The sequence below is a fragment of the Lepidothrix coronata genome, unplaced genomic scaffold (assembly GCF_001604755.1).
Source record: "Lepidothrix coronata isolate B3197 unplaced genomic scaffold, Lepidothrix_coronata-1.0 Scaffold118, whole genome shotgun sequence".
Taxonomy (NCBI): domain Eukaryota; kingdom Metazoa; phylum Chordata; class Aves; order Passeriformes; family Pipridae; genus Lepidothrix; species Lepidothrix coronata.
The window spans coordinates 146,661-160,094 of NW_016690298.1; the positions used below are offsets into that span (position 1 = coordinate 146,661).

A 13,434-nucleotide genomic window follows, 5' to 3' on the forward strand; every position below is an offset into this window, starting at 1 on the left:
TTTATGCTCTGCTGTACTTTTGATATACCAAAAAAGCATTATTTGTGATTATATAGTGAATATAGGATATATAGTACATAGAATGACTTAGACTGACATTCTGTGTGCAAGTTAAACACAGAATTGAGTTTATTCTAACATAAACATTTACTAAATAAAAGCAATTTACATGGGTTCAACTTCTTCCTGACATCTTAAAAGAAAATTTGGCTGCTTGTTTCAGATAATGAGGAAAGACTTAGCCAAACTTTTTGTAGGTAATGCATCTGAAAAAGCTTTATCTGTTTCTGAATCACGTTCAGAGGTAATAATGGAGATACAATGTGTTTTAAGCTGAATTAGTGTTTGCACTAGTCCAGCAGCCCACATGGTTGAATCATCAAATAAAGTGGAAGAAATTTCAGTTTGCTTGGTAGGTGATGTTCCATAGAGGATGTGTTTTGGCCTCCATAAGTCATCTTGGAAAACTTTGTTTTCAACATTTGAAGATTAAAAAAAGATAAATCTCTGAATGTGTTACGAACATAGCATAACCTTGGCAAATCTGTCTAATATATATGAACTTTTTATGCTCAATTAAAAGATACATGGAAGTATTATGCCACTCGTTGTGACACTGGCTGGTACCCACACCATCGCAACTGCTACAGACTTCATAAAGAGGAGAAGACCTGGAACGATGCTTCTCTCTCGTGCCAAAGTGATAATAGCAGGCTCGTTAGTATATCCTCCATGGCAGATGAAGAGCTGCTAATTAACTTGCTTGAAAGTGGTGAGTTTTGGGAGTTCAAGCATGCAGTGTTTCTTGGTGTTTTGTGGTGCTCTTTTGTGCAGCCTTTAACATTTTTAGCCATCTAAGCACTATATCACATGGCATGCCCAAATTATGTTTACAAAAAAAGAAAACATGATCATGCTACTCCTAGGAGTCTTATAAATGTATAGAGTCACCTTCTCCAGTAACAATTCTTAAAATATGAATCCACAGATTAGACACAGTGAGGCTGCAGTAAACGTAGGTAGCTTTTGTCCTTTCCCGTTCTTGCCTATTTTGCAAACTGTTGCAAAATATTCAGTGATCAACCTTATAGTAGAATTGTGCATAGAAGCAAAATCAATTCAGTGTGTGTTTTGCTTTCAAGCTGGCCTCGTCCACACTGTAAAGTTGCTGCTGCTAGTATGAGGTCAGAGTCCCTTTGATGTCAGCAGGGTGTATCAAAGGAGTTCTGCTGGTTCCCATTGTCCTAAGAGGTAGCATAATTATACAAGGAACTTAACGATCAAAAGCTCTTTGATGCATCAATGCCAAGACTTTTGTTGTCATAACAGCCACAAAGAAAAGCGAATATTTTTTGCCTGACACTGACATCAGTGTACTGGCAGAGCTGCACAGTTTTGCTGGGAGTTTAAGCCTCCCAGAGCTTGGGCACAGTCACATGTGGAGATTAGGAGATTAACCACTGCATCATCTTCCACCCCTCCATAGATACCAAATACCATTATTTCCAGTGATGCTGCAATGGGTAGATGTAATTGTTCTCAACTTATATGCAGCTTCAAAGTCTGCTGCTTCTCTCTCAGGTCTGCTTCAGGCTTGTCTTCAGAAGAAGGGCTTACGGGTCTGAAAGCCTGACTGCTTTTTCTGTTTGTAGTAACTGGCCAAGTAAGACATGACATCAAACCGCAAGCCTTGTCCTTCCTAGGTCTGTCAACCACTGTGGCTGCAAATGTGCTGTCACTGGAGCCTATAAGCACTTGGAGAAACCTAAAGCTCAATGTGCATGGAAAGATTTTAAGAAGTATTTCACTTTAATGTCAGTTTTTCTCCACCGTTCACTTCAGAAAAGAACATATGCTCCTAATTTGTATTTTTTCAGGATTTCAAAGCATATTTTATTGCATATATTGCTCTATTTTTGAAACAATTTGGTTTTCGAGGGCAGTAGAACATAATCTCATCAGTAGGGTTTCCTAAAGCTTATACAGCTTTTTTTTTTCGCTGAAAGAAGGACATTCCTATGAAAATCCCATGAGTAATTTTTAATAGTAGTGTTGATATTACAAGAAAAACAGGCTTTATTACTTCACCATTAAAATCTGAACTCACTTATTCTTTTACAGAAAATGTAACTGAAACATGGATTGGATTATACAGTAATAACACCCCTGTTGTTTTTGAGTGGTCAGATAGCACCCCAGTAAAATTCTCTAATTGGCATAGCCAAGAACCTAACACCTTTCAAAGAACAGGACAACTCTGTGTTTCAGCACAAGGATCTGTAAGTTTTCTTTTTGAAAGAATTAGACACTTTTATTTTAGGTCATAATAATTTTTTTCTTGCAATGCGTACTTCTTTAAACCATGACCTGGAGTATGACTTTCTTTTTTGATTCTTAATATATTCATGTTATGATAAATGCAGTGTAGCCTTTAGAAACCAATGCGTTTTCCAGCGCTGATGCACAGAAAATTAATTGAGCTTATGTTCAATAAAAAATGGTACATATGTAAAGCTTGCCAAATGGAAGAGAACTAATATGAGTGGGTAGTTTGATAAAGTATTTTAAAATCCAAGTAGTATGTATCATAATTTATGATGCATCAGTTCTTGTCTTGAAAGCTTCAAATTCATGTTTTGAAAAACTGTCAGCTGTGCCTATATTATCTTGGTGTCAGTATCAATAAATTTTATGTAGCATTTTTCAAAATCATGGTACTCTAGGTCTACATGAAATTATAGAAGTTTACAGCAGGAAAATTGACTTGAAATTAGCCAGGGGTTATAAAAGTGAGAGTAATGTTAAAACAACACTATGTCCTGTCCTATTGGTATTCATGGCACTGTCAATTTTTTTGTAATTTGGTCATGCATTTACTTTACTTTTATAAATAACAGTACTTAAATTCACTAATACATGACTTACATAAGTAGCACTATAATCTTCTTTTTTTTTTCCTTTTTTGCAAAGTATGTTCTGACTAAGTGTGAAAACTGTTTTAAAAAGAGTTTCTGTTGTCTCTACAGTAGTGGATCCAGGTTGCAATCTTTAATTCAGGGGAAAGCTGGGGCAATTTCCAATGACCTGGAAAAGTAGGTTTCTATTGGAAGCAGAAAATAGGACTTTGGTAAAATTGTGGGGTTTAGATTCACAAAGTCATGGTTTACTCAGTTTTCAAGTGTAAACAAACAAATGAAAGTGAAAAATACAAAGGAAAAGGAGGTTCAAGATAAAAATTTTCAAGCATTACTTTTGGTACATATCCAGGATTTACAGATCTGCAAAAATTATATGGTACAAACTTTGTAATATCTTGAGTAAGGACTGTTCAAATATAAAGATTAATCTTACAAAGAACTATGATAACTAGCAAAAAAAGTAAGTGCTCTGGCACGGCCATAGTGTTAGTTCATTAAGATGCATTACATCCCAAAGTCTGATTCAAAGAGACAAACTCATTTGTATAATTGATTTGAGAATTCTGCCAACAGTGTTGGTAGAAATAAATGGTCTATCTAAGAACAAATATATGTAGTGAGAAAAATTATTTATTTTTTACTGAAGAGTTAAAAGAGGAGGAGAGATTGTAATCTAATATGTGTATAGATATGCATGAGAATATGAATATGTACAGAATATACTTCTTTTTATCCCTTAGGAGGGACGTTGGAAGATAAAAAAATGTGAAGACAGATCTTTCTACATTTGCAAAAAAGCAGGGGAATTTGATAATGTCTCTCCTGAACTGGAAGCAAGTTGTCCAGAGGTAAGGGAGTTTTTGGTTGTTTTAGAACCATACTTATAAAATAGAATTCTATGGGAAACCTCTAAATACAGCTACAGAACATGTAGATGTAAATAGATAACTGTAGTTTTTCATATTAAAGACAGTATGTTTTGCTAGGAAAAAAATCTGTTTAGTTTAAAAGTATGTAAACTAAATTTTAATGTAATATTAAAAGCTTTCAAAAGATGCCTTTCATGGCTTGATGTGTTGTCAGTGGTTGTGACCCAAGTTCCTATTTTTTCTAGATCAAAAGTGAAACCCCTTTTGTCCACCATCTGTGCAAATAATGACTGTTATGTGATGCCTCATCCCACACATGGTTTTCATACATTGAAATGGAATGTCAGGGTGAAAAACAATCAGTTCCATTGACATGGAGAGTGAACTCTTCCACTTGTGCATTAGCTTTCCGTTTGCTTTCAGACACAAATGGAAAGGAGCACAGCTGTGTCACTAGGACATTGCATCAGGTCTTCAGGCTTTTAGGCTCTGCATTCTGCTAGTAAAAAAGTAGTATGTAAAGTATGATTTTATTTGCCATCAGTTCCTTTTCACACTGTGAGAAGACCAAATTTTTAGACTTTGTTTTATTCAAAACTCTAGCAGAAAAAATCTCTCTTCTCTAATTTGCCTTACTCTTTAGCTCATTGCCTTCCTTTTTTTAATTTCATGTTCTGTTTCTTGAGAAATGAAGAAACACACCCAGTTCAACTGAATTGTAAGAAGGTTGAAGTGTTTGGAGTCAGCTGCAGTATTTCCCCAGACATACAGTGGTCAGATCCAGCGTTCTTCTAATACCATTATGGAAGTTACTGCTTTGTTTCAGCTTAGCATTTCCAAAAGTTTAGGGTAATTGTATTAATTTAATTTGGACCTATTTATTTCAGCACTCAAGAATTTTCTGTGTTATTAGTGTGAGAAAGGTTTTTCACAGTCTTGACCAGGTAAAATAGTGCAGAGCATCAAGATTTCATTGACCAGCTGTAGTCAGCAGTTTGACAGCACTTCAGCTTCTCAATCCTCTGCCTCTCAGGCTCGAGACTCAAGACATTGAGTCACTTGTCATAAGTATTTCAGTCTGCTCTGGCAAATTTCCCACTCAGGATAAATTTCTGCTTGCTGATGTTTCACACCCTGTAAAAACACATGCTGAAACCTCTTCTTGGTCTTTTGGCTTTGATAGATCCTTTTCTTTCCAATGTGAAAAAAGTTATATTTAGTTAATCAAAGAAGTCAGTATTAAGTGTACTCAAAGCTACGTTTGATTTCAGACATTTTGTTTTGTCAACTTACTTTCAGCGTTCAATATATTTGTTTTGCTAGTTTTTGGCCTAACTTTCTAAAGCTAGGTCTTTATTTGATCCAGAGCTTATCCCTTTCCCTTCTTTTCTCCTTTGCTGTTAACATCACCATCAAGCAGTGTTTGATGGTGTCCATCTGGGTCCTGTGGCTTGCTCCCCATTATGCTATTTTGTGACCTTCCCTGCAAGCAGCACCTTCCTCATGAAAAAGTGAGATCATCTGGTTCTTCTCTCTGTGTGTGGCTTCAAGATGGATTGGACAGAGTATCTCTGTATTATCTCTTTATTCTATGGATTGTTTAAAACATGCAATCAGGCAGGTATGCCACATGAAATCACACCAGCAGAGCTCACACCAGTCCCAGTGATGTCTTCTGGACACTGTGGGATGTAAAATAGTAAGAAATAAAAGATTAATAATGAGATGAAATGAGGCAGACCGACTCAGTGTTCTGGCTCATCTGATAAACCATAAAAATGTGTCATTTTGATTCTGCCTTATTAGAGTAGGATGATGGTTAGTTTAAATTTTGTTTTTAGGATTTAAACTTTGAAATTTTGTTAAGTTTATCCACATTCTCAGTGACCTTGAAGGTAGCTGCTCTTCAGCCACAGTAGAAAAGAGCTATAGCAATGCCAGTGATCATCAGATAGGAAGTACAAAAGGGGATCAAGTTTTTAACACCTATACAATAATTAATAATCTATAAAATAATGTTCATTTCTTTTAAGGGATGGGAAAGACATGGTGGATATTGTTACAAAATCGACAGTACCCCTCGAAGTTTTGAACATGCTTCCAGTGGTTATTTCTGCCCATCTGCACTTGTATCAGTAACAAACAGGTAGTTAATCCTATTAGACAGCGTGAAGATACCTCTAACAAGAACTATTCTAACTTAATAAAGTGTTGCATGGCAAAATATATTACCATTATGAAATAATATTTGTGTGACAGGTGAGCATAATTACTAACATTGGCTAAAATCAAAGGTGTGCTTTGCTTTATTTTTAATTGAAAATGAATTTAGAAAAAAGCAACTGTTAGGCTAATAAGCACTTATAGCAATGTGCACACATGAGCATGCAGGAATCTGAACAAAATGCTTTCTACAGAGCTGTATGACATCTTTAAGAAACTTTAGAAACTATACAGAAACTTTAGAAACTATACAGAAAAATGAAATGAAAAATGAAAAATGAAAAATGAAAATATACTTATTTTTATAATGAAAATATATAAAGGTTTCATCCATACCAATGTTTTACAAATGCTTTTATTTATGTATGCATTTTATGTGAATTCTCAGCAAATAGGGTAAGAGAGTAAATGTTTGAAAGCATTTGTCACTGTTTTCCCTTGCTTTGTTACTATTTACCTTTGTTCCAGCTTTAGCAAAAGCTTCTTCCTCTGCAGATGTCCAGATGCTTGGCTTTTCTCTGCTTTCTTTGTGATTTACTCTTTATATTGGATTCCCATTGAAGTCTGAAATACTGATAGATTAATTACTTAGATACTTTAGCTACTATGTATTTATTGAGTAAAGAAAACCAACAAAAAAACCCCCCAAAACGCAAGGAGGAAAAATCCACTCCCTTTAGGCTAGGGAAAGTACTATAATCACCAGTAATCAGATGGCTAGTAGCCAGAAATTTTAGGAAAACATAGGCTACCCAAATCAGGATTTGCATCAGTGGGAATTTGTCTTGCCAGGTGATTTCAGGATTGTGCACAATGTGTACAGTGCTGTGCTGCAGTGTGACAGTAATCCTTTCAGGGAGGACAAAGGACAAATTCTTGCAACTGAGCATTGGCAACCCAAATGTTGCAGGGAGCTGAGGGAATGCTGCACATTACTGGAAGCATGTATTCTCTCTTTTTCTGCTTATTTTATTTTTTTTTTAGTTTCTTTCTTCTTTCTGTGTGTAGCCATCACTAATTATTATGTTAGTTCCCAGTTCCACTGTTGGAGTAGCAATAATATGTTATTTTAGTTTTGGTGGGTTTTTTTGGTTGGTTGGTTTGGTTTGAGTTTGGGTTTGATTTTTTTTAATTAATGCTGAGGTTTGTTGTCTTGGTGTGAAAAATGCAAATACTTTTCAGTTATTGATCCTAAAATATTCATTAAATAGTAGGTTGTAGAGGAAGTAATATTGATATAAAAAGAGAACATACAGAGGAAGGGAAAATGAAAAATAAGTTCTGAGTCACTCTCAGTTTTACAGATACATTCCATTTTTTACATTAATGTTATTCTTATGGTACCTAGCCATTCTTTTCACATTGTGTAAAATCAGGAAGTCATGTAAGTCTTCATGAAATTGGGAACTTATTTTGCTGTATGTTTTTTCATAGGCAGCTGATTAAATGTGCTCTTAAATGAAGTATTTTTGTATAGTCCTATACCAATTATGTCAGAATTAATTGCACTTAAGTGACAATTGTGTTACTATAGGCAACAATTATTACTTGCAAAAAGGTGTATATCTCTCACAAAACTTTAGTGAGGAAATTAAGGAAAAAGTGATTGATTCTTTCTGTAGTCAGATCAGCTAGTGCTTTCGGTCCTTCATTTCTGGTTTTTTAGTGCTCATTTGTGTTTCTGGTTCCAAAAGGATGCTTCTGTGCAAAGATTTTCCTTTCTTCTAGATCTTTTTCAGACCTCACTGACTTTTCTCCTTCATACAAGGAGTTTCTTATTTTTACTTGTGCATCATTAATATGTTCTGTCTTTACATCTTCAATGTAATTCAAGCATTGAGCTTACAAGATCTCAATCTAGTGTTTCTTTTATGTGCTCAAGTGCTGAAAAAAATTAGAGAAAAGTTGTGACTTATGCTACAGACTTTTTCTTTAAGTTTCCCACAGCATTCTATAAGGAAAATTAAGTACCTCTTGTATAGTTTTCTCTTCTCACATAATTTAAATAATTTCATGAGAGCTATTCACTGAAATACCAATTTACCTACTGTATTCTAAAAAACTTTATTTTGATTATTTTATCAAGGTTTGAACAAGCTTTTATCAACAGCATGATCCACAGCATGGTAAAATCTGAGAGAACTTATTTTTGGATAGGATTGCAAGACCTTAACAACACAGGAGAATATTTTTGGCTAAGTACAGCAGGAAAGATTCGCTCGTTGAGCTACACAAACTGGAACAAGTACCAGCCACGTGAGTAACATGCTGATAAAAAAAGGAATGGCTTGGAGAGTGGGGAGTGTGCTCTCTTCCCAATGCCACCAGTGGCTTAGCAGTGACTGAAGAGTCCCAGTCCTTTCCTCGCTGCCTGGTCAAGAGAGCGGAGAGATAAGCTTACATCTGCCACTCCGTAACTTCCTACCATGGATTGAGTTAGGTGAATTGGCAGTTTTGGAGAAGCTGTGGAGCTTCCTTCCCAGCTGTCCACCCAGGTGCTGTTATTGTGGGCTCCCAGTTGTGGTTGGATGCTGGATGCCACACTTCCCACCTGCTAGTGTGGTGAGGGAAATATTAATCTAGTGTTTCTTTTATGTGCTCAAATGCTGAAAAAAGTTGGGAGAGAAACCATGGTTTATGCTACAGACTTGTGCCTGAAGTTCCCCACAGCCAGGCCATCCTTGCATAGACAGCTAATCCCTGAAAGATTCTTCTTTTCCAGTGAAGTATTTTTCATACATTTCTTTATGGACTTTAATACATTTGTTGTATATATGATATTTTTCAAAAAACATCAATAAAACATACATAATGTTTTTCATACATTTCTTTATGGACTTTTCAAGATCTTCCTGAGACTCCCAGCAAAATATCCTAGAGATGTCATGAGTTTTATTCAGTAACAGTCAGAGTTTGAAATTTGCATTTTATATGAAAAAAGAGGTCAGAGATTGACATACATTTCTGTGAATAAGAGCCTGTATATGGAGGTTTCTTCTTTTTCCCCTTTAGTTTGTTGATACTTGGTTTGCTTGTTTGATTTTGTTTGTTTTATAGTAATTCAAAGGAAAGCATTCCAACAAAACAAAAAGTGAAAAAAATAAAACAATTGTTCAACCTTTGAAGCATAAACCTCTTAGCAAAACCTGAGAATAGAGACATAATAATAAGACACTCCATTTCACTAATTGCTTCTCAGGTTTGGACGCTTTACATTTATTGCTTTATGACTGCATTTTGCAAAAGTTCTGTTTTTAATTGCATTTCATCCTGCATTTTGTGAGAGGAACCCTTTGTCATGGTTCATTTTACAAGCTTAAGTCAGCCAAGATGAGCTTATAAACTGGCTGCTGACCAAAGAATTTCCAACTTTTGTAACTTCATCAAGGTTTTGTCCAGAAACTCATGCTAATAAAACAGCCACTTCATAAAAAATTCACAAAATTTGGATGCTTTATTCTGATACTCAACACATATTCATTCCCATGTCTAGGTCATTCTGGGGGATGTGTGGCTATGCGAGGACAGCACCCCGTTGGTTATTGGGAAGTGAAAAGCTGTAAGAACTTCAAAGCAATGTCGTTGTGCAAGCAAAAAATCAGTTCTTACGAAGAACCTGAACTTACTTTTCAAAAACATTTGAGTTCCTGCTATTTTGGATGGGAGTCAGAACCTCATCTGCTCAACTGCTACAAGGTACGTGTCAAATTTGCTTTGAAGTTTTCTGATTCTGCACCAGCTTAGGGATACACTGTTCCTGAAACATTTTTGAAAATGCATTGTTTCTTTCACTCAACAAACAAAAATTACCTGCTACCATCCTTCACTGCTTTTTAAAGTGAATGAAAGTATTAAGATTCAGAACCATACTTAGAATATACATTGCTTTACTTCAGAAAAAAACATGACTAATATTTGATTTTTTTGGCTTTCTGAAACCACTGGTCTCTCAAATCAACTACATTTATGACAATGTTTATTTTATTGCAGATATTTCACAATGAAAAAGTTCTGATGAGAAGAACATGGGATGAAGCAGAAGCATTATGTCAAGATTTTGGAGCACATCTTGCTAGTTTTAGCCATATCTATGAAGAGGCATTTTTAAACAATCTATTATATACAATTTTTGATAGGTAAATATATTTTTAACATCAACAAGATTTATCTTAATCATACTAATATGCAAAAATAATCTACAATTTAAGCGTAGATTATTACACCACTTTACTAGTGTCTGAGGAAGTCCCTACTCTAACATCAACTTAAAAATAGGTGAATAGCAGCATTATAATATGATTCGTTTTCAAGATGATCTTTGTGGTAGATGTTGAGCATCTCTTACTGTCAAGGTGATATTCTTGTGAGTTAACATTCCCCATTGAAATGGAGGCTCAACTATTTTAATCGTATTTTAAATGTTTTCATCTTGAAAAATATAATTTAACACTTTAGTAGGAAAAACAGTTTACTTCAAGGATACTAAAAAGTTAAGGAATATATTAGGGAATGATGTATTGAATTCAAGAAGAAATTAATATGTGTGTTTGTACTATTAAAAAAAAATTGTTTCTGACATAGCTACGGAAGAAGTGCATGAGAAATGTTATTTTCTTTGTTTCCATTATAGAACAGAAGAAAGACAGTTCTGGATTGGATTTAATAAAAGAAATGCACTTTCTGGAGGGACATGGCAGTGGTCTGATGGAACACCTGTAACTATCTGTTTACTCTGTATTTCAGTAACCTTTCAAGTCATATCTGAGCATACATACAAAAATAAGCCTTGTGAGCAAATAGTGGCCAGAAAAACTGTTTTCATGTACACATGGTCACTTAAAGTAATTGTTACAATAGTATTAACAGTTAACTGCTATTAAAATAGCAGCTTGTGCAAAAGGGCTGTGCAACTGTGAAAGGAACTTGGTAGGATTATAAAGTTTTGCAGACGTGTGCTTCCCAGCAAAGTCGGCTGTGTTCAGCCCAGGACCAGGCATATGCAGAGTGAACACGTGTGCACATGTGTGTATAGACATAGTTACATAGGTATGCAACACACATTGGAAAGCCTTAGAGCTGTGCTTACATGCTTTGTTTGTTCCTTGACTGTTAGGTTCCTGCCTGCATTCAGAACTAAGTCTTTCCTTTTTTAATACTGCTTTTGACATTGCATCCTTGAAGATGTTGATGGTGCATGATACACCAATGGTTAGCACCTGGGATTTAAACATCAAACAGCTGAAGAAGGGTCACTTTTTAAGACTGAAAACCAATTTCAGTTTTAAGAAAAGCATCAGGTCTGCTGTTGTTACTTCAGTCATTTCAGAGTGCAATCATGCAATATGTTGAACCAAAGCAAAGGCTGCTAAATGTGGGCAACTGCTGTTAATCATATCACAGAATTGTTAGGTTTCATAGCTATTCAATTATTTTTATGAAGAAGAAGTCTGATATAAGATGGAAAAGTTGGACAGAACATGACTATGGACCCTATTTTTTGCATTTTACCACCATAATTTAGGTGGTCCTTTAGTAGTTGCTTATGATGTTTTTATTGTACGCACGTCTAAATCCTTCCTTTTTCTCCATGGTGAGATTTTTAAATGCTTCTTCTTGGATTGTCAGCGAAAGAGAATCAATGTGCTGTTTTCAGGTTGTATCTTCATTTTTGGAGAACAAGTATGTTGAAGATGACTCAAGAAACTGTGGTGTGTTCAAAGTAAACAGAACGGTCTTTCCAGCACACTGCAATGAAAAGCGTGAATGGATATGCAAAATACCAAAAGGTGAAATGTTATTTAACATACATTGTCTGTTATACCCATTACTTGCAATTCAGGAGGGACAAGAAAAAAAAAAATCTAAAAATCTACGTTTTAGCCACCTCTGGAGTTCTCATTGGTCTTCTGCATGAAATCATGGCAAAGCCATATGGCTTACTCCATTAGCATTAGTTGGCCAATTAACAGATCTAATGTGTGCAGTTAGTTTAAAAATATATAGCAAGATAAGCAGTTAGTTAGCAGTAGTTATTCAACATTCTTATTCATGAAGATTACTCTAAATGTTTTTCAGTAAGTGCAGCTATTACTTTATTTTATTCCATGTTTAACCCCTTTTTTGGTCCCTGAATAAGAATAGCAATATTCTTAATGATTTTTTTTTATTTTTTTGCAGGTGTTAAACCAATGAATCCAGTTTGGTACACGGCTGGTATGAAAACATTTTCTTTTTTTCATCTTGAAACAATATAACTTGAAAATACAATTTAAGCCTTTGGTAAAAGTAAAATAACTAAAATATTCTGAGTTGAAAATTTACGTTAAGGGACTCTTTAGGAATTTCTTGTTACAGATCAAAATCTACCACTGTTGTTTAGGAACACTAGAACATCAGATACTACACTGGTTAGGTTAAGGAATAAGGAATGCGAGTAATAAGCATAGGAGTTTGATAACCTCCCCATCACATTAAAGCTGCCTTTTTGCTAAATCTGGACAACTCTCTTATATTGCTTCAGCCTTATGGGATAGAATATTAGAAAAAAAATTATTCATAGTGCATTTTTTCCCCACAAATTAATATGTTAAATGTGGTTTTACTGTTCATTGTGGCATATTTGTCCTCTGACACGTGGATGAAGGCAGGCTGTGGGGTAGAAAAAGATGAGACTTGAAATGAGTTTTTACCCCTGCACGCCACTGACTCTCTTGTTTTCCAGAACTGCCATGGTCATATTATCAAGGAGCAGAATATCTTTTCCATGTCAGTCCTGCGGACTGGGAAACCTACATGTTTGTCTGTGAATGGCTTCACAGTGGAATGACAACAATAAATTCTCCTGCTGAACAAGCCTTTATTCAAAATAAAATAAGGAAGGTAAGAAAAACTACTCCTTTTAAAAAATAAACCCTCAGGCAGTAACCGGATATTTTCTGCTGCATCTTTTGGAATATCTGTCTGCCTGTTACTCCAGGTAGAATCCAAAAGACATTTGACTTTAAAAACAATGCTCTTGCCGTCTTCATTTCCCACATCCATCCCTGAAACCCTGTTTAGCTAAAGAAGAAAGTAACATTTCAGATCTGCAGAACATCTGTGCTAATGAGCAGGTTGGTCAATCTTCCTGAAAAGACCCAAGAGGAGCAAAAACCAGCTTCCTATCCCAAAGTTGGGAAAGTAATTGGGGGTAAAGAGAAAGGTGTGTTTTACATGTGGTGTATATCCTTCTCTGTTTCTTCTTCTTCCTCCATTCCTCCATGACCAAGGGGATCCATTGTGGTTCCTCACGTGTTCACATAGTGGTTCTGCATCCCCTGGGATGTCTACCGATGCAGCACAGTTCCACAGTTCTGCTCAATTCCTATTCTGTAATTTGGCAGCTGGTCATCAGGTAGTAATACTGAGGGACGTTTCAGTGGGTG

The 13,434-nt window shown here is 35.5% G+C and overlaps 1 protein-coding gene across 1 annotated transcript in view; it reads left to right on the plus strand.

Annotated features, from left to right (window-relative positions):
• PLA2R1 (phospholipase A2 receptor 1) overlaps positions 1-13,434 on the plus strand; it is a 36,957-nt gene that overhangs the window by 6,246 nt on the left and 17,277 nt on the right. Inside the window, exons 6-16 of the mRNA XM_017825397.1 lie at positions 584-772; positions 2,122-2,279; positions 3,659-3,766; positions 5,821-5,933; positions 8,097-8,266; positions 9,504-9,706; positions 10,001-10,146; positions 10,641-10,725; positions 11,664-11,796; positions 12,188-12,223; positions 12,732-12,889. Of these exons, the coding sequence (XP_017680886.1) occupies positions 584-772; positions 2,122-2,279; positions 3,659-3,766; positions 5,821-5,933; positions 8,097-8,266; positions 9,504-9,706; positions 10,001-10,146; positions 10,641-10,725; positions 11,664-11,796; positions 12,188-12,223; positions 12,732-12,889 (1,499 nt within the window). The remainder of the gene's footprint in view (positions 1-583; positions 773-2,121; positions 2,280-3,658; positions 3,767-5,820; positions 5,934-8,096; positions 8,267-9,503; positions 9,707-10,000; positions 10,147-10,640; positions 10,726-11,663; positions 11,797-12,187; positions 12,224-12,731; positions 12,890-13,434) is intronic.